The 20,047-nt window shown below is 39.3% G+C and overlaps 1 protein-coding gene and 1 non-coding gene across 2 annotated transcripts; one reads left to right on the forward strand and one right to left on the reverse strand.

Annotated features, from left to right (window-relative positions):
* Nucleotides 1-10,377: 10,377 nt before the first annotated feature.
* LOC145060427 (uncharacterized) lies at nt 10,378-11,406 on the reverse strand. Its single transcript, XM_079008096.1, has 2 exons — nt 10,893-11,406; nt 10,378-10,511 (listed from the first exon to the last, which is right to left on the reverse strand). The coding sequence occupies exons 1-2, from the start codon at nt 11,404-11,406 to the stop codon at nt 10,378-10,380; spliced, it is 648 nt and encodes a 215-aa protein (XP_078864222.1).
* A 978-nt stretch (nt 11,407-12,384) lies between these two features.
* On the forward strand, nt 12,385-12,491 carry LOC145060843 (small nucleolar RNA R71). The gene has a single exon (XR_013687025.1). It is a non-coding gene; the product is annotated as a small nucleolar RNA R71 (small nucleolar RNA).
* The last annotated feature ends 7,556 nt before the right edge of the window (nt 12,492-20,047 follow it).

A 20,047-nucleotide genomic window follows, 5' to 3' on the forward strand; every position in this document is an offset into this window, starting at 1 on the left:
GGTCCCTTCAAACCGAACCTCGCATAGTTGGCATCGAGGGAGTGATCCCTAGATCATGAGACTTGGTTAGTCTCGTGGATGAGGTCCGGGACCTTTATTCTACTGTAAGTCCCATAAAGGTACAGAAAGCATCAAAGCAGAGGAATAGCTATCTTTGATAAAGAAGAAGAGCAGCAAAGCAGCTAAGCAGGAATGAACCTTATCAGCGGAAAGAGAGAGAGCCAATACATGACAGGGGGGAGAAGTGAAGCAGCTTTCTTAGACGGAGAAGGTTCTTAGTCTAATCGCAAACTGAACCCGTCTGTAACCACAATGACTATATGCTTAACACACCTTCTGATCGATCTTAGCTAATTGACCTTAGACCGAACCCTACCTTCGCCTTCGCCTCCTATCCCCCCTTTCGCTCCATTTCGCCTACGACCCAACAGCAGAAGGGACCGAACCTCGGCCCAGTACCGAGAGGTCTCATAGGAAGCCCTTTTTCAACCAGTTTTCGACTAGTTTTGCGTTTTAGGCCCGTTTTTAATTGTTTTAACGCGTGATTTTGACCCAAAACTTTATTTTAACATATAAGGCCCCATATTTATTAATTAATCACGTTTTTGGGGATAAACCCTATCCAAGAAGAGTGGGTGAAGTACAAGAGGTGGAGTGTGGACTTTCCTTTAGTTAATGACACAAGCAACCACCCCCACACCCACTCCATGACCAGCCACACCTCCCCACCATACCATGTCACTTCCTTGTACTTTTTCCCTCTCTCACAAGTTATTCTCACGTTCTAGAGGCTGGAAAAAACCCACCTCTCTCTTCACTTCATTCATTTTCTCTCATTTCCACCCAAAGAGCAAACACTTTTCTCTCAACTTCTCTCTTTCAATTTCGATATTTCCAAGGCATTTTCCAAGGCTTTCCTTCTACATTTGGTAAGTATATTCATCCTCCATATAATTATTTCACTTCCTTATACTCAAATCATAGATATTTTACACAAACATCATCACATTCATGTTAGATCTTTGAACCTCCAAGGCTTCTTCTTAGTGTTCTTGAGTGGAACACTACCTTTCTCCATCATCCCTCTACTGAAATCATATAAGGTGAGTTCATACCCCTACATTTTCATGATTTCTTAAGTTTTTAGGGGGGGGGGGGGGCGGAATACAAGTTAAAACACCAAGAACACAACTAAGCTTTCTCAACAGCTTTCATTAAGAAAGTTTAACTCCATTCACGAACTGTTTTGGGGAACTTAAACATTTTAGTTTTCCACACGATTTTTCTACAAATTATGGTGATTTTTACAAAACTGCCTATCATTTCAAACATCAATCCGGACTAGTATGTGATTATGGACTTTTTCAGACAAGTTGGAGGTCATTAAAATTCATAATAAAATTTATGAACAAACTAGACTCATTTCCCAAACTCACAGAATTTACGGATTCTGATTTGGACCTTTGATGATTTTTCTATAAATTTTCTAAGAACCGTAAAAGAAAATGTTAACAACAGAAAAATGCTATAAATTTATTTCACCTTGTAACATGTTGAGCAAGGTGTATATTTTTATGTGAATATATGTTTTTGCAAATAGATGACATTTTATCTTAGTATATAGTCATACATCAGAAAACAAATATATTTTTACCTTCAAAAGTATGGTAATTAATTAGTTGTTATATTGCATGTTGCTTCACTTTAGTAAAAGTATATATACACATCGGTAAACAAAAGGGTTTTTACCTTCACAAATACAGTAGTTAACCATAATAAACAAATTTATAAATATTACATTTGAACGTTTTGATAAACTATAATAAGTATGTTTATGTTTCTATTAGCACAACAAACACATTTCAGAAGCTTTTATTCCCACAGAAAAAGGTTTTACACTACAACACACCACACGTAAACTTGTTAACTTAAATTGTGAGATATTCTTCTTAGTACTCCTAGAGTACGGGTTAAAATTCCTGGTAGTTATAACCAGAGTCTCTTGTAGGGAGAATGTGATAGTTATGTATAGATCTATATTGGGTTTGACACCCCACACCTTGCTGCTAGCTACAGTAGCACCTACAGGTCTACGGGTGACGAATGTCATAACGGTTTTCGACGCCTGAGAAACATCGTGGCAGGTTCATTAAGTCATAGTATGGTTATAGCGGCTCAAATAAGGAGTTAACAACACATAAAGTTTACGGGGATTTTCATAAATCAAAAGGGGTTTTATATCGATTTAAAATCACATTTTATATCAATAATTACAAATATTATTGTATACTTTCGGTCTTGGTAATTAAGACTACACACCATTCATTACGGGATTTTTCTCAAATCAGAAAGGGCTTTACGCCAATTTAAAACCACTTTTATATCTTTAAGTATGACAAATACTTGTTCATTCTCGGTCTCGGTATTTAGGACCACATAACTTCTATAAGGAAAATATTGGATTTTTCTTGGTAACACACAACACATTACAAAGAACGGTTTCCAAACTCTTTATCTAAAAAGCTTATGAACTCACCAACATAATTGTTGACATTTTTTCAAAATTACTTGTATTCTCAGGAAATCAACGAAACCAAGTCACCACAAGCTTTTGAGGATGGAACGCTACGGCGTTGAACAACTATTTTTATATCATGTCGTGATCAATCATTGAAATATGTAATACTTGAAACCATGTAATTCTTTACTGATTATATTTATGATTGGTTGTATTTACTTTGAGCACTATTATACTCGTTGTTGTGATACTATACATGAAGTCCTCCACCCCCGGTCGTTTCCGCCATCCTTGGTTTGGGGGTGTGACAGCAGAAACAGGTCTTAAGGGTAAGTCGGTTGTTAACACTCCAACTCAAAACTCAGCCCCGGTTTTGGCAATCGGGAAAGGTCAAGGGAAGAAGAGGAAGAGCCGTTCGAAGGGTACCAAGGCTAGGACCCTTGATGGCTCTTCTTCAAGTGGAACCAAGAAAGGCTTGGTCACTCATTCTTCTGACCCAAAAGAGGCTGAATGCTTCTATTGCCATGAAAAGTCATATTGGAAGCGGAACTGCCCAAAATACCAGCAAGATGTGAAGGATGGGAAAGTTAAACCCAACTATGCAGGTATTTGCACTATCTTATCTAATAACTCACCCCATTTTAACTCTTGGGGCCTTGATACCGTTTGTGGTATTCATATCTGTTCTGATTTGTAGGGACTAAGAAGAAGTTAGAATGTGGAGCATGGAAGAATAAACTTCATGATGGGGAATAGGAAAGCTTTACCTGTCACCGAGATTGGAGTTTATACTTTATCGCTATGTAGTGGGTTTAGTTTAGATTTGAATAAATGTTGTTACTCACCAGAAATGGCAAGAAATATTATTTCCTTTAATGCATTGTATAAACAAGGTTTCACCTTTTCATTTGATAATGAAGTTGGTTCGATTAATGCTTTCTTTAATAATGTTCTTTATTTTAAAGCATTACCTTGTAATGGTGTTTATGAAACTGTATCTGTGGTTGATAACTTAGGAAATAATGTATTGTGTATTGATTTTGTTAATAATAATAACTTGGAGAAAGCATCATTATCGCATTGTCGTTTTGGATATATAAGCAAGAAACGCATAGGCCAACTCCAAAAGGATGGAGTCTTGGAGTCATTTGACCTAAAGTCAGATGATAGTTGCGAATCATACTTACTTGGGAAAATGACAAAGTCACCCTTCACAGATTCTTGTGAGAGGGGTGAAGGTTTGTTGGATCTTGTACACACGGATGTGTGTGGACCCTTCACACATGCCACAAGGGATACTAATCGCTATTATTTGACTTTTACTGATGATTACAGTAGATATGGATATGTCTACTTAATCAAGCATAAGTCAGAGACATTTGAAAGGTTTAAAGAATTTAAACAGGAAGTCGAGAATCAATTGGGCAGGAACATTAAGATGCTTCGATCCGATCGAGGTGGTGAGTATCTTAGTTCAGAGTTCCTTGACTATCTTAGGGAATGTTGGATTGTCTCACAATTGACACCTCCCAGGACACCTCAGTTGAATGGTGTGGCTGAGAGGCGTAATCCAACCTTGTTGGATATGGTACGTTCCATGATGAGTCGAGCTTCGCTACCTATCTCATTTTGGGGGTATGCCTTAGAGACTGCCGCCCATATCCTTAATCTGGTCCCTACTAAGAAAGTTGCCAAAACTCCTCATGAGATGTGGACTGGTAACGTACCCAAACTAGACCACATCAAGATTTGGGGTTGCGAGACTTTCGTGAGACACGAGACTCATGATAAGCTCGAACCTCGAAGTGAGAGGTGTATTTTCATCGGCTACCCACAACAATCCTTTGGTTACCTCTTCTACAGACCTAGTGAAAATGCGGTCTTTGTAGCTAAGAGGGCTGTCTTTCGAGAGAGAGAGAGAGAGAGAGAGAGAGAGAGAGGGAGAGAGAGAGAGAGAGAGAGAGAGAAGGAGTTCGTAAGCCAAGGAAACAGTGGGAGGCAAGTTGACCTTGAAGAAATTCAAGAGTCAAGTGGTGATGGAACTTCAAACCCTAGCACTCAACTTGAGGAGGAAACTCCTGTTGAGCCAATTGACAAGTCTGTACCTCTGAGGCGTTCCACAAGGGTTAGGAATGCACCTAAGCATTACTATGGATTCCACATTACTGCGGAAGGTGATACACTTATAGTGATGAGACACTGGTAGGTCTGGATGAACCTAACAGTTACGCGGAAGCCATGGAAGGCCCTGAGTCAGCCAAATGGAAAGAGGCAATGGACAGCGAGATACAGTCCATGTATGACAATCAAGTTTGGAACTTGGTTGAGAATGTACCAGGTCGTAAAACAGTTGGGTGCAAGTGGATCTTTGATGTGTGTAAAATGTACTTGTTTTATCCCTACTTTTATTAATATATTTAGCACACAAAGGCAGTGAACCTATCAATTGTGGTATAGTTGAATAAGTAGGTTATCGAACACAGGGAACGACAAATTAAAATTAAAAACTAATTTTATCTAAATTAATAAATAAGAATGGGGTTTCTCTAGTTTTACAAGACTAGAAACTTGCTAACTGTTACTAATTTAAGAACTAGAAAATAAAGGCTTAACTAGATTCAATAATTGGGAAGGAACTTCTGTTTAGTTCAACTCAATTGACTCTATGGTTGATTTTAAGGTAATGGTGCAATGGATTAATTCTTCAGTTGGTTACCAATTCAAATGATTAGATTCGTATTCACTACACTAATCCTTAGCAAATAAACTAACTTAAAAAGTGGCCAGTTGTCTAATTTAATTAGATTTACTAGATCAATTATTCGGGTTAATTTAGAATTGCAATAGTTAACTAATTTAATCTTTTAATTAACTTCTTGTTGATGGTCATCACACAAGCTTGCACATGAATTTACTCAATTCTCTTGTTAATTCTAGTTTCATATTCATTAATCCTAGACATATGGCATAGTGATCACATAGCATATGAGGTTAATAATCAATAGATGTTCATGCTAATCAATTATCTTCCTATTAATAGAAAATTAATTATTATTCACACACAAGGTTCTTTAGCAAGCTAAAATAACAAAAATTCACCAACTTAGAATTAATCCTACTAGTCAATCAAACCATATTGTCAACTTTGTATCCCCAAACAGAAGTCTAAAGGTTTTAGCTCATATTTGAAGTAAATAACAGCAAACAAACAAAGTCAAATTGTTTAACCATAATGATAAAACAAAAGAATAAGTGGAATGATGAAATTTTACCTCAATTATTCTTCGGGATTGAATTCTAGCTTCTCTCGTCGTCTTCTAGGGTTTTTTTCCTTCTCAATCGCAGCTAAACTCTTCTGAATCGTTCCAGAATTCCTCTCCATCCTTCTGATGAATTATCTCTATATATACGAATCGACTCGTCGAGTCAGGTGGCGACTCGTCGAGTCCATCTCCCAGTCCCCGTATTGTGATAAGTCTCTGGGATCCCGAGTCATTATCTTCTCGATTCTTCGATCAGACTTGCCGAGTAGGTGTTATTTTTGGTGTTTTTCTTCTTTGTTCCATTCTGGATCTCTCAACTGCTTCTCCTGCTTCCTTCTGCTTCCGAGCTTCATTTGTGGACTGAAAATATAATCCAAACACTTTTAAGTACCTTTTGTCCATAAAATGCAATAATTTAGCTAATAAATGAATAAAAATCTATATTTAATATGAACTAAATATGCACATATCAAAATACCCCACACTTGATTTTTGCTTGCCCCCAAGCAAAACTAAATTTTAAAACATTAGAATCACATATGACAACTCCAATCTAACCCAGCCATTATGCCAAGACCGCAACGCATGCATTTGTGTATAAAATTTTTCCTAAGGACCTCCCATACTCCAAATACTCACAATCCTCATAAACACTTGCCCACTCATCCCGAACTATGCTTATTTTATGCAACCCTCCGAATCCATCCGCAGAAAACCTCTTACCCTCAAGGTATTTTTAATTGAGGAACCCAAGCATACATAATCTAGAATTACACTTTTCGATACCATTATGGAGCTTTTTCCGAATTCTTCAATTCCTTGATAATTTTATCTTTGATCTCTTTGAATTCACCACCTTTATTGTTTTGATTTCTTGGTATCTTCAATTTTTTTGAACTTCTTGGAATTTTGATCTTCTAATTTCATTTTTGACTTTGATGCTCCAAAATTCTTACAACTTTTCTTGTAATTCTCTCTCTCTCTTTTTTACATGTACCTCACTTTTTTCACTCAAATCCCTACATGCTTAAGCAGGGGCGCTCAATCTCAACCTTTATTGGCTAACGATAACAATCTTCCTAGATACATTTCAGGTTTAGGCTGCTAAAAATATTGCATCCCTCGGGCTGAGCAAGGTCGTGTTTATGTCCCATGATTTCACTAGAACAAGGAATCCACAAATGCACTAGAACGTATATAGGCTCAACTAAACATTTGGGTTTTCATGCAATTATCAACACAATTCTAACATGGAATCCTAATTTTACTTTTACTGAAATTTTCTAAATTAAATCATAAGTAATATTTTTTAGTATGCAACAAATTTTTAAAATTAGTCTAAATTAAGATTCTAAATTTTCTAATATGTAACCAACCCCCTACCCCACACTTATTTTATGCAATGCCTTCATTGCATATTATACAAAAAAAAATGCAAATATAAAGAGAGAATTGGAACAAACTCCCCTGGGGTAGCAGTCGATAGGTTGGTCACTTTCATTTTAGCTCCAACTTCAATTGACTTTAGACATGGTAACATCTCATCCATGTCTTGGGTGTCAAAATCTCATTTGGGTCGCTCCAAATACGCGGAAAAACAGTGTAAGATCTTCAGGAATCAATATAGGAAGAATAAATGGTCAAGTAGTACTCTTATCAGCATCAAATCAGCAGTCCCTTTCGGCTAAAAATGAATGAATCGTCGAGTCATATATGTTACTCATCGAGTATAAGCGCGGACATCTTCATATGTGTGAGAATACAAGGCGACTCGTCGAGTCAGTTTAGTGCACTCGACGAGTAGACCGCTGGACGAAAAAAAAAATTGGAATTCTACATTTGTTCCAGCCTCCAATAAATCTTCAAAACTTTCTCCTCACTTCTGGACTCACTAGCTCATGTCCCTAAGGACCGGACTCGATACTTTGACTCTAATTCTTCCCTTTCTTGACTCTCTATCACTCTTATAACCCTTTTATAACTTTAACCCTCCTATGCAAGCATTCTTAATTCAATTCTGAAAAATAATCAAGCAAACACACATTAAACAAAACAGTAAAAAGTCTTAACACATTCAAACAAACCAAAAACACAAAACATAAAAAAATAAAAATTGAAAATTGTTCAATAAAAATGCAAAGAAATCAATCCTTCTCCTCGTCATGATCTGCTGCTGTTCCACTTCCTCCCGCACCACCCTTCTTGTACTAATCACCTCGTCCCACGATGGAATGTACGGAAAGTTACCGCCATCAATATGCGGTATGTTGAAGTGATCGAAAAGCCGGATATGTGATCGATTGCTAAAATTAATGCCCCGCGCCATTTGATCTTGTAGCCGCCTCATCTCCACATTGTACCAATCCATTGGTACCTCTTCATTATCAACCGGAATCACCGGCGGCTCTTCCTCCACATCCCGCTCCCTCCTCGAACGGACCCTCCTTCTCGGTGCTTCGGGACCAACTATCGGATCATCATGCGGGATAGCATAATGACCACCACCACAGTCTTCAATAATCCTGGCCCACCGGAAAAGAATTGGATTGAATGGAGGCGTAGGAATCATCGTCATAAAGTTCTATGCACCACGGTTCATCAACCCAAACAAGTTGGCTAGCCGGGTGACAAACATACCACCGTTGATTCGAGAAGTTTTGCGATCCTTAACCGCACCCTCCGATAGATATGAAGCCAAACACCATGGAATATTGCAAAAAATGTCGGGTGTGATAATGCTCCATAAATAGAAGACATCAAGGTTAGAAACCTTGTCATCATCCTTCCTTTGGTTAATAGTGGATGAAATGAGACGATGAATAAGGCGGTGTGTAGGCGATCGGATGTTCCCCTCTTGTGCCGATTTTGGAATATAAACTTTGTTGCCAATCGTGTTCCACCACCCCGTGCTAGTAACTCCATCAGGAAACACCATGTGGGATTGCTCCATAAAGGCCCGAAAATAGCTGTTGAGACCAAGGGCTGGTCATAAATTCCCAATCGACAGGCAAGGTCGAGCACGGAACATTGATGAAATTCACCCCCAAGACAGAAACTAAAACTTGTTGGGTGATTACAATCCACTCCCCCCGTGAAAGATACTGTGGAGAAGAACTCTAGGCATAGCTCCAAATACACCGGCTCTTGAATTCGAAAGACCCGACTCCACCCATCACAAATCATTGTTTCTCCTTCGTAGGTAAACGTAAAAGATACGGAGCTAACTCCTCTTCATAGCGTACTCTATGCAACCAATCCCAATCTATCCTATTGGGCACGTATATTTCCTTCTTCCTTATGTCGGCTAACTTCTTCTTCCACATCCGCATTGTTGAAGCGGACTCAATTTGTGGGAAATTTAACCAAGGAAAGTCCCCTTGGTGTCCCCCAGAACTTTGCCCCCTGCTGAACATTCTTTCTGCAAAACAAAGATACAAAACCCAGAAACATAGAGTATAATTAAAAAAAACGTCATGCACATGTTTCCTGACTCGACTCGTCGAGTCCATGTACGACTCGGCGAGTCGCAAGAACTGCACGAGTCAGTCGGTGGGTCGGTCTAAATTGGACCAGGAAATCTCAAAATTTCTTCAAGGGTTTTGTCTAGACACATGTATATACGGTTTTTAGACAAGAATAAACATGCAAAACATCATAATTTTTGACAAATCGAAACCCTAGAAATCTAATATTTTTCAAAATCGGTTCTTTCTATGCAATTTCCATTATAGATAGCCTTAAAATCATACTTTTAACAGAAAAGAGGAAGAAATTCGTTACCTTTTGTGATGAAACTTGAAAATTTTGAAGAATAATGGAAGAGGAACACTTCAATGCTTGAGAGAGAATTGAGGGAGAGGCGCACGGCGAGTGTGTGTGAAAAAGAAACTGATTCATTAGGGTTAAAACGCTAGTTACCGGTTGTAAAAGTAATTTCAATATTATTTGTTTTTTTGTAAATAATACCGACTCGTCGAGTCGGGGTCAGACTCGGCGAGTCTAGTCGCGATATCAATTTTTTTTTTCTGAAATCTATATGGTCTCGTCGAGTCACGGTCAGACTCGGCGAGTCTCTTGCAAAAATTCATAATTTATAAATTTTTTGTCATTTATTAAGAAAAGAAAATTTTATTTCACCCCACACTTAGTCCATACGCACTCTCAAGCAGACATATCCGATGCATTGGAGAATTAAAAGTCTAAAAACGAAGGAAATTTTCAAACAAAACTAAAAAAAATTAAAAGAAAGCAAACTCTAAATAATGGGTTGCCTCCCGCCAAGCGCTTCTTTTTAAGGAGTCGTTAGCTGGACTCCTTCCCGTCTACGTCTCGTCATCTTCCAGCATCGGGAATGCACGCCTAGTCTTTTGTGGTTTGTACTTCGTTTTGTAAGCGTGAATCTTCTTTTTGTAAGCCCGTTTTGCTTCCTCTCTCTTTTTTTTCACAGCATCATCCTCAGCTGTTTGGGCTTCCATTCTCCTCTTTTTCTTCTTTACCCCATGCGTTTTCACCTTCTTTTGCACTTCTTTTCCTTCAAACTGAATTACTTCGTATTTTGTGAAGGTGCGTGCTCTAGGTTTGGTAATGAATGGTTGATCAGCTTCCACCCTCTTCTTTTGCCTCCTCTTCTTTCTCTGTGCTCACCCCATCTTCAAGTGTAATTGCATTAAGACATGCTATATAGGCGTGTTGAACTTCCGTATCCATGTCTTCCTTCTCTGTTTGTTCTCCTAAAGAATGAGGAAAAATTTCCAAATCCAGATTATACAGAGGACTAGCAACCAGCAGATCCAAACCGTCCAAGTTATTATCAAATTCGACTGGACTCGTCGAGTCCAGTAAAGTGACTCGGCGAGTCTGATCGTATTCCACCATTTCTTGGGTGTTTTCTGAGTCGGCTTCTTCCAGTAGCTTTTGTAACTCCTCCAAGTCCTTGTTAACATCTGCATCCTCTCCAGAATGTAGCAGAAACTTGGTTGGATCTTCTTTTTGCAAAAGTTCAAGTTCTTTTTGTAATATCTCATCATCCAAATGGATAAATGAGATGTTTTCTTTTCTTTCCTCTTTTTGCTTGGCTTCTGGTAAAGCTTTAGATATTACGGACTCATCACCCACCCTCAATGTTAATGTAGACTCACATACATCAATTAAGGCACATGCGGTGTTTAAAAATGATCTCCCCAAAATGATTGGGATTTTGGGGTCTTCTTCCATGTCAACCACCACAAAGTCTACCAGAAATATAAACTTGTCAACTTTAATACGGAGGTCCTCACAAACGCCATGTGGATGAATTATTGTCTTGTCTGCCAAACGGATCTTCATATTTACCGGTCTTGGCTCCGGTAAATTCAACCTCTTAAAGAAAGTGAAAGGCATCAGATTGATGCTTGAACCCGAGTTGGTCAATGCTTGGGTGACAACTTCATTATCAAACTGGCACGGAATTATAATATTCCCCGGATCGCCTTTCTTTTCGGGTAGCTCACTCAATAGTATCTCCGCGACTTCAGCCAAATCTTTCCTAGCAGCGAAAAGACCTTTTAGCAAGTTGAAGTATTTTGGTGTCTGGAGCATCGTTTCCACAAATGGCACATTAACTTGTAAGGCTTTAACATGCTTCATGAAGGTTCTATATGCTCAACTTTTTCTGCAGGCATGGATTTAATTGGGTATGGTAAAGGAGGATTATATGGTTTTAAAGGACTGACAGTTTTATCATTCGCGCATGGACTCGTCGAGTCCATTAGAGGGACTCGGCGAGTCAGGTCGGGTTTTGCTGGAGCCGACTCTTCTGCCCTTTCTATCTTCCTCTTGGAGATCCCCTGTGAATCTGTGAAATTTTTTTCTTTACTGGAGGTCACTGCACTCACATTCTCCCTTCTCGGATTGGTTTCGGTATTACTTGGAAGTTGACCTGGTCTTCTTTCGTTCACTTGGTGTGCAAGCTGTCCCAGCTGTTTCTCAATGTTGAGAATGGATGACTGCTGATTCCTTAGCATGTTTCTGGTCTCATGTATTGCAACATCATGATCATTGTGTCTCTTTTTGAACGCGGCTATGAATCTAGTGAACATTTCTTCCAAATCAGCTTTCTTTTCTACCGGTTCTTCTCTTTGATATAGTCTCCTCTCCTTCTGCTTGTATTTTTCCTCCTTAGCCTTCTTATACTCTTCGTACGGGAGCCATTCTTTCTTAGGTTTTCTCCAATTTTCGTCGTATCGATCGCCACTTGAATAGACGACTTGAGCTTTCTTATTTCCATTCTCATCCAAATCACAATCCTTGGTGAGATGGGGCCCTCTACAATTTTCACATCCCACCCTCATAGCATGGATTGTTTGATCCATTTTTATCATTCTTCTATCAAGACTATCAAGCTTAGCTGTCACTGCCGCTATGCTATCATTTTCCGCGTTCACTACTCCCCGACTTACTTCGTTTCTTGGATTGTGGTATTCTCTAGAGTGCTTAGAGAATTCTTCAATTAGCTCCTTGATTACCGGGGGTGCCTTCTTCGTGAGCGGACCTTGAGAATCTAGCAATTGCCTTGTGGTGACATTGACTCCATCGTAGAAAATGGAGACCTCTTGTTGGCTATTAAGGTCGTGATGTGGGCAATTTCTAAGCAAACTCTTGTACCTTTCCCATGCTTCATAAAGAGATTCTTCAGGCTGTTGCTCGAAGTTGGCGATTGCTTTCTTTAGCTTGGCTATTTTGGAGGGCGGACAAAAGAGATCTATGAACTCCTCTTTCATCTTGGCCCATGTGGTGACTGATCCGGGAGGAAGTGACTTTAACCAATCCTTTGCAGCTCCATTGAACGTGACTGGGAGCATGCAAAGAAGTTGGGTCTCGCGGGGGACATTCGGTACATTGAAGTAGTAGGCCACATCATTCACTTCGTCCAAGTGCTTGTAGGCGTCTTCGTGATCCTTCCCACAAAAAGGAATCTCCTTGAGTTGAGCGATAATATGGCCTTTTAGTTCGAAAGTGGCGGTCGCGGGAATTGCGGGCTGCACAAGTCCCGGGCCGGTGTCATCGCGCATCCTCTTCTTCCATTCCCCCATGGGGACTTCATCGATATTAGCCATAGTGATGACTAAATCGTCTTCAAACTCGGAGTCGTGCTCGAATGTGGGTTCTTCTTCTTCCTCGGTCTCGTATTCGATATCTTCTTGAATTGGGTCTTCGATAGTCAAAGAGGCACTGGATGCTACGGATTTGCTGCTCCTCTTCTTGCTGAAAACGGACTTGAGGTTTTTGAGTGGTGAGTTCTTTGAAGAAGCGGATTCTCCAACGGCTTTGCCCTTGCTCTTCCTTAGCGCGGATTACGGGTCTTCAAGAGGGGGGACCAAAGGTGTATCAGATCCTCGGATCATGAAACAATTGTAAAAAAAACAGAAAATGCGTAAAAAGAACAAAAATAAAACAAAATTTTAAAACTGAAACAGCGATGTACTCGCCGAGTCGGCACGAGTGCACTCGGCGAGTTCAAGGCAAAAACAGAAAAAAAAAATTCTAGTTACTCTAAAAACGAAATTTTAATAAAACTAATTCTACTTACTGAATTGCTTCTTAAATAACTTTGTGTAAGATAAATCCCACACAAAGGATCGATTAAACTAGAATTTAATGTTAATTTAAAACCGTTCCCCGGCAACAGCGCTGAAAACTTGATGTGTGTAAAATGCACTTGTTTTATCCCTACTTTTATTAATATATTTAGCACACAAAGGCAGTGAACCTATCAATTGTGGTATAGTTGAAGAAGTAGGGTATCGAACACAGGGAACGGCAAATTAAAATTAAAAACTATTTTTTTCTAAATTAATAAATAAGAATGGGGTTTCTCTAGTTTTACAAGACTAGAAACTTGCTAACTGTTACTAATTTAAGAACTAGAAAATAAAGACTTAACTAGATTCAATAATTGGGAAGGAACTTCTGTTTAGTTCAACTCAATTGACTCTATGGTTGATTTTAAGGTAATGGTGCAATGGATTAATTCTTCTGTTGGTTACCGATTCAAATGATTAGATTCGTATTCACTACACTAATCCTTACCAAATAAACTAACTTAAATAGTGGCCAGTTGTCTAATTTAATTAGATTTACTAGATGAATTATTCGGGTTAATTTAGACTTGCAATAGTTAACTAATTTAATCTTTTAATTAACTTCTTGTTGATGGTCATTACACAAGCTTGCACATGAATTTACTCAATTCTCTTGTTAATTCTAGTTTCATATTCATTAATCCTAGACATATGGCATAGTGATCTCATAGCATATGAGGTTAATAATCAATAGATGCTCATGATAATCAATTATCTTCCTATTAATAGAAAATTAATTATTATTCACACACAAGGTTCGTTAGCAAGCTAAAATAACAAAAATTCACCAACTTAGAATAAATCCTACCAGTCAATCAAACCATATTGTCAACTTTGTATCCCCAAACAGAAGTCTAAAGGTTTTAGCTCATATTTGAAGTAAATAACAGCAAACAAACAAAGTCAAATTGTTTAACCATAATGATAAAACAAAAGAATAAGTGGAATGATGAAATTTTGCCTCAATTATTCTTCGGGATTGAATTCTAGCTTCTCTCGTCGTCTTCTAGGGTTTTTCTGCCTTCTCAATCGCAGCTAAACTCTTCTGAATCGTTCCAGAATTCCTCTCCATCGTTCTGATGAGTTATCTCTATATATACGAATTGACTCGTCGAGTCAGGTGGCGACTCGTCGAGTCCATCTCTCAGTTCCCGTATTGTGATAAGTCTCTGGGATCCCGAGTCATTATCTTCTCGATTCTTCGATCAGACTCGCCGAGTAGTCGACCCTACTCGTCGAGTAGGTGTTATTTTTGGTGTTTTTCTTCTTTGTTCCATTCTCGATCTCTCAACTGCTTCTCCTACTTCCTTCTGCTTCCGAGCTTCATTTTTGGACTGAAAATATAATTCAAACATTTTTAAGTACCTTTTGTCCATAAAATGCAATAATTTAGCTAATACATGAATAAAAATCTGTACTTAATATGAACTAAATATGCACATATCAATCTTCAAGAAGAAGACTGACATGGATGATAATGTACACACTTTTAAAGCACGACTGGTTGCAAAGGGTTTCTCACAAACTCCGGGAGTTGATTATGATGAGACCTTTTCTCTAGAGGCCAAGATTAAGTCTATTAGGGTTCTGTTAGCCATAGCCGCATTTCATGACTATGAAATATGGCAAATGGATGTCAAAAACGCTTTCCTTAATGGAAAGTTGGCTGAGGATGTTTACATGAGTCAGCCAAAGGGTTTTGTCAACACAGATTACCCTAATAGAGTGTGTAAGCTTGAGAAATCCATTTATGGGTTAAAGCAAGCACCTTGCAGATGGAATCTTTGCTTTGATGAGAAGGTCAAAGAATTTGGCCTTTCTAGGAGTGAAGATGAATCTTGTGTATATATCAAGGCTAGTGGGAGTATAGTTAGGTTTTTGGTATTGTATGTGGATGACATACTACTCATAGGAAATGACATCCCAACTCTGCAGGAAGTTAAGTCCTAGCTTGGGAAGTGTTTGTCTATAAAGGACCTAGGAGAAGCTGCCTATATTCTAGGGATAAGGATCTTGAGAGACCGGAGTAAAAGACTAATTGGACTTAGTCAGAGTACCTACTTGGATAAGGTGTTAAATAGATTTGGCATGCAGGACTCCAAGAAAGGAGAGTTACCCATCCAGAGTAACGCCAGATTGAGTAAGACACAAAGCCCTAGTACTAAGGTTGAGATAGCATAAATGAGTCGAATACCTTATGTGTCGGCTGTAGGATATATCATGTATGCTATGACGTGTACTCGACCTGATGTAGCCTTTTCCTTGAGCATGGTTAGCAGGTATCAGGGGAACCCTGGTAAGGCGCATTGGACTATGGTAAAGAATATATCGTCAAGTACCTACGGAGGACTAAGGACTAGGTCCTTACCCTCGGTGGGAGTGATGACTTGAGAGTTGTAGGGTATAGTGATGCTAGCTTTCAGACTGATAGGGATAATTTTCGCTCTCAGTCAGGCTGGGTCTTTACCTTAAATGGGGGAGCAATTTCTTGGAAGAGTTCCAAGCAAGAAACAGTGGCTGATTCAACTTGTGAATCATAGTATATAGCAGCTAGCAAGCCAGCAAAGGAGGCGATATGGATGAAGAACTTCATTGGAGACCTTGGAGTTGTACCAGCTATTAAGGAGCCAATGGAAATTTTCTGTGATAGTGAAAGTGTCGTTGCCTTAGCCAAGGAACCAAGGGATCACGGGAGATCCAGAGACATCGACAGAAGATACCATTTCATCATACATCGAATAGAAGAAGGAATCCTCGTGGCAAAGAGGGTATCATCGGATGAGAAACCAGCAGATCCCCTCACAAAGGGACTGACTCGGGTTAAGCATCTCCAGCATGCTCGGATCATAGCGCTGAAGGATGATATTAGATTTAGTAGTTAGACAACCTTGAAATTTGTAAAGTGTAATTGACATTAGATGATGAATAAAAGGTGTTTTATGAGTAAAGTGTTGCTATCTCTTGTCAACTATTTACTATATTTCTTTTGCATGTTTTGACTTCTAAATTAATTATGCTTGGTATATCATATTATTCGAACCTCCACAGTTGGTCATATTTGTCGGAAGTAGGTATGAATCAAGACTGTCATGATTGGTTGGAGAGGTCTAAGGTGTTGGACATGGCTACTACAATCATGAGTGCTCATAAGTTTTGAGCATTGGACTCAACCCACGCTCACCGGAATCACTTCATGTAATTTATCTCGAGTGATCGTGAGACGGTAATATCATATAAGTCTTCAAACCTAGAGATATGATTTGTTACTTATGAGTTGGTTATGCATTGATTGTAAGAAAACGCATTGGTAACTCGATGTTATAAAACGTGCCTTTGTGTATGATTCAATGAGTAGTAGAAAAAACATATGAGTCAAAGTTTATCTATTCCTTCTTGGATTAGAAGCTGATATCTAGGCCCCTCGATGATTTTGTTTTGACCTATGTACCGGGCCCGGTCAGAACTATGTTGATGTGTTCAATTAAGTTCTTTGTCAAACAAATTGGAAATTAGGAAACAAACTGCTAGTCAATAAGTAAGACATTGTTCCATGTATTTGTTCGGCTGATATCTAGAACACAGGATTATATGATCACTTATCTTAAATGGCGTATCATTATCTTCTCAGTTCCAAGAGACCTTGAAAGAGCTACGATTGCTGATCGGTTCCTGAATTCATACTTGCAGTTATAGTTATTAGACTTATCCAAGTCGGAGACTGTTAGATAAGGTGTCTAAGTCCATAACTATTTCTGGTATGTACTTGACCCGACCCGGCATGTTCCATTTGGGTTGCATGGCACCATGCAATTGGATAGACTAAATGAGAAAAATAACACTTGTGGTTTATTAATATATTATAAGTTCTAATATATTAATAGTATTATTTAATTAGTTTTGTCAAGAATTAATTTAGAATTAATTAAGTGATCAAAAGATAACTAAATAAATATATGGGTTGATTATGTAAATCATCCATAACTTGTATTGTGGGCTAAGAGGCTCATGGATTATCAAGTTGGGTTGAACCAATAGGATGCTCCATGGGAGTTACAAACCCATAGGTCATGGAAATGAAGAGCCATGACACATTAGGGTTTACATGGTGTAACCCTAGATATGTCAACACTATATAAAGAACATGTTCTCCACTAAAATCGGCTACACAAAAAGCGAAGTGAGAGCTAGGCCGATTTTTAGAGTGTGTGCATTCTCTCTAAATTCATTACAAAGCATTTGGTGTTGTGTGAACCATTTGAGGCATCACACTTGGGGTGCTAGGCTCACAAGGTTTCAAGGAATCAAAATCAACTACAAGGTATGTATTTCTAGCTATCTGTAACATCCCAAAATTTCGAGACCAAAAATTTCATTTTTAGAATTTAGCATGTAATAAGTCGTGTTACTAAAACATTTTCAAAGTTACATTAATTATAAAACATAAGGTCATGTCTCAAAATGATATCATCGAAAACAAGAAAAATCAGAGTAGGATCCCAGAAAATCCAGTGCGGAAATCATGTGTGTGATGCGCCGCTACGCCGTCGGCTCTTTCCCCTTTGCCGAAGAGGTACTTGAAACCAAAATTAAAACTGTAAGCATGAAGCTTAGCGAGTTCCCCCATCATACCACATACCATTGAATTCCATTCGTATCTTTCAACCGATAATCATCTTCGGTATCTTTCAACCAGTAATCATCATCGGTATCTTACAACCGGTAATCATCATCGGTATCTTTCAACCGGTAACTGGGGTCTATTCCACCCCCTACTACTACTAGCATACAACAACAAGGTATAAGCATACAATCAGGCATATCCGAGTACTGACGTACTCTTCGGTCCTAAAGACCATTGTCAGGGAAAAACTATCCCTATCATACACATAACATATCATACATAAATATTTCCTAACCAAACACGTATCCATACCAAGATAATTATCACGAAGACAATCATCTTCTAAAATACTCCTACTTGGTGGGTCGGCATTCTGGCCTTAGACCCACCCTGATTGGAAGGTAACTCACCTCAAAACGCTGATTGCTGAAAAGCTGATCCGCAAATGTCTGACAGCTGCTCCGGTGATCCCTCGACTATATTCCCAAAAAAAACTTAATCAGACATTGATACTAATCCCAGGGTAAAATGAAGATTTTACCCCTGACCGATTCCAAACCGAAGTCAAGTCAAAGTCAACTTCCAGTTGACCCAACTCGCCGAGTTCATATCCAGCCGATTGACCTTACTCCCGTCTCTACTCGTCGAGTTAGGCATTAACTCAATGAGTTCTCTTCCTAACTGAATACACAATGCTACTTCATCCAACTCGCCGAGTTGTATGAACAACTCGTCGAGTTAATCTTCATCCGATGAACACGTTCTATCCTCGACTCGCTAAGTTTTATGAAGATTGCCTTGGACACGCTGAGTCAGGGCATTGACTCGCCGAGTCCCTCCATTGATGATTCTGGCTTCCGACTCACTGAGTCCACCTATGGCTCACTGCTCTACTCGCCTACTCGAAAAGGGGAAAAATTTGGGGACTCGCGACTCGACTCGCCGAGTTCGAAGAATAACTCGCCGAGTCGCATCCATGCAATCTCTCTACACTCGATTCTGCTTGAATCTAGTGCATTCCATTCATAGATCTGGGTTCCTAGGACTCGGTTAACACGTAAAATTTCCAACTTTACGTGTATACAATCATCCATGGGAATTCTAAGGCTCAAAACACACAAAAAGTGGTAGATCTAGGGCTTTCATGCAATATGGCCCCATAAAGGTATTAGATCTAGGCTTCTGGGACTCGAACATAGCCAGATCTTGCACCTATTCAGCCCAATATGATCCCTATACCACCGACAAGCATGGAAATGGGTCAAAGATAGCTTAATGGTGTTCTAATGGGGATTTGAGCATAGAAACATAATAGATCCGAAATGTACCTCTATGAACTCTAGATTAAGTCCTAGATTCTTGCTTTTCACCTTCTCTTTTGGTCTTTCCTTCCTTCTCTTCTTCAAACTCCAAGGAACAAGCACAAGATCACTTCAAATCACAAGGAGAGGGTTAAGGTTCGGTATATGATGCTCTGAGGGTGATGGAGGCTAACTTGGGCCGCATAAAGGGGGTTTAAATAGGGTGCAAACCCCTGAAATTAGGGTTTCTTCCAGACTGATGGCCTCGTCGAGTCCAGAATATGGACTCGCCGAGTCTCCAACTTAAACGTGATAAAAATCCCGTCCCTACTTGGCGAGTTTAACCTACAACTCGCCGAGTCCAAGGCTAAAAAAGTAAAATACTCAGATAAACCATACATACCAGGAACCAGGTGCTACAAATCTCCCCCGCTTATTTTAGAATTCGTCCTCGAGGTCTGTTGCTCGATCCTGAAATAGCTCGGGGTAATGCTCCATCATTTCCTTCACCGGCTCCCAAGTCCACTCCGAACCCTTCCGGTGCTGCCATTGCACATTCACAAGTTCCACCCTCTTGTTCCTCAGATCCCTCGACTTCCGGTCGAGGATTGCCACTGGTCGCTCAATGTAATTCAGGCTACCATCGACCTGAATATCAGTCATCTTGAGCACCACTTCGGTGCTCCCCATGACCCTCTTGCCTACTTCACCCCAACATATCGGGG

This window comes from Lactuca serriola, chromosome 6 (genome assembly GCF_051521515.1).
Source record: "Lactuca serriola cultivar US96UC23 chromosome 6, Lser_US96UC23_V15, whole genome shotgun sequence".
In the NCBI taxonomy this organism is placed as follows: domain Eukaryota; kingdom Viridiplantae; phylum Streptophyta; class Magnoliopsida; order Asterales; family Asteraceae; genus Lactuca; species Lactuca serriola.

Bases quoted from the DNA above. Each gene is read 5' to 3' on its own strand.
- LOC145060427 (XM_079008096.1), bottom strand. From the start codon at position 11,406: ATGAAGCATGTTAAAGCCTTACAAGTTAATGTGCCATTTGTGGAAACG. The intron at 10,512-10,892 runs GTGATGAGTCCG...CTCATTCTTTAG, and splicing joins TACATTAACATTGAGGGTGG to GAGAACAAACAGAGAAGGAA.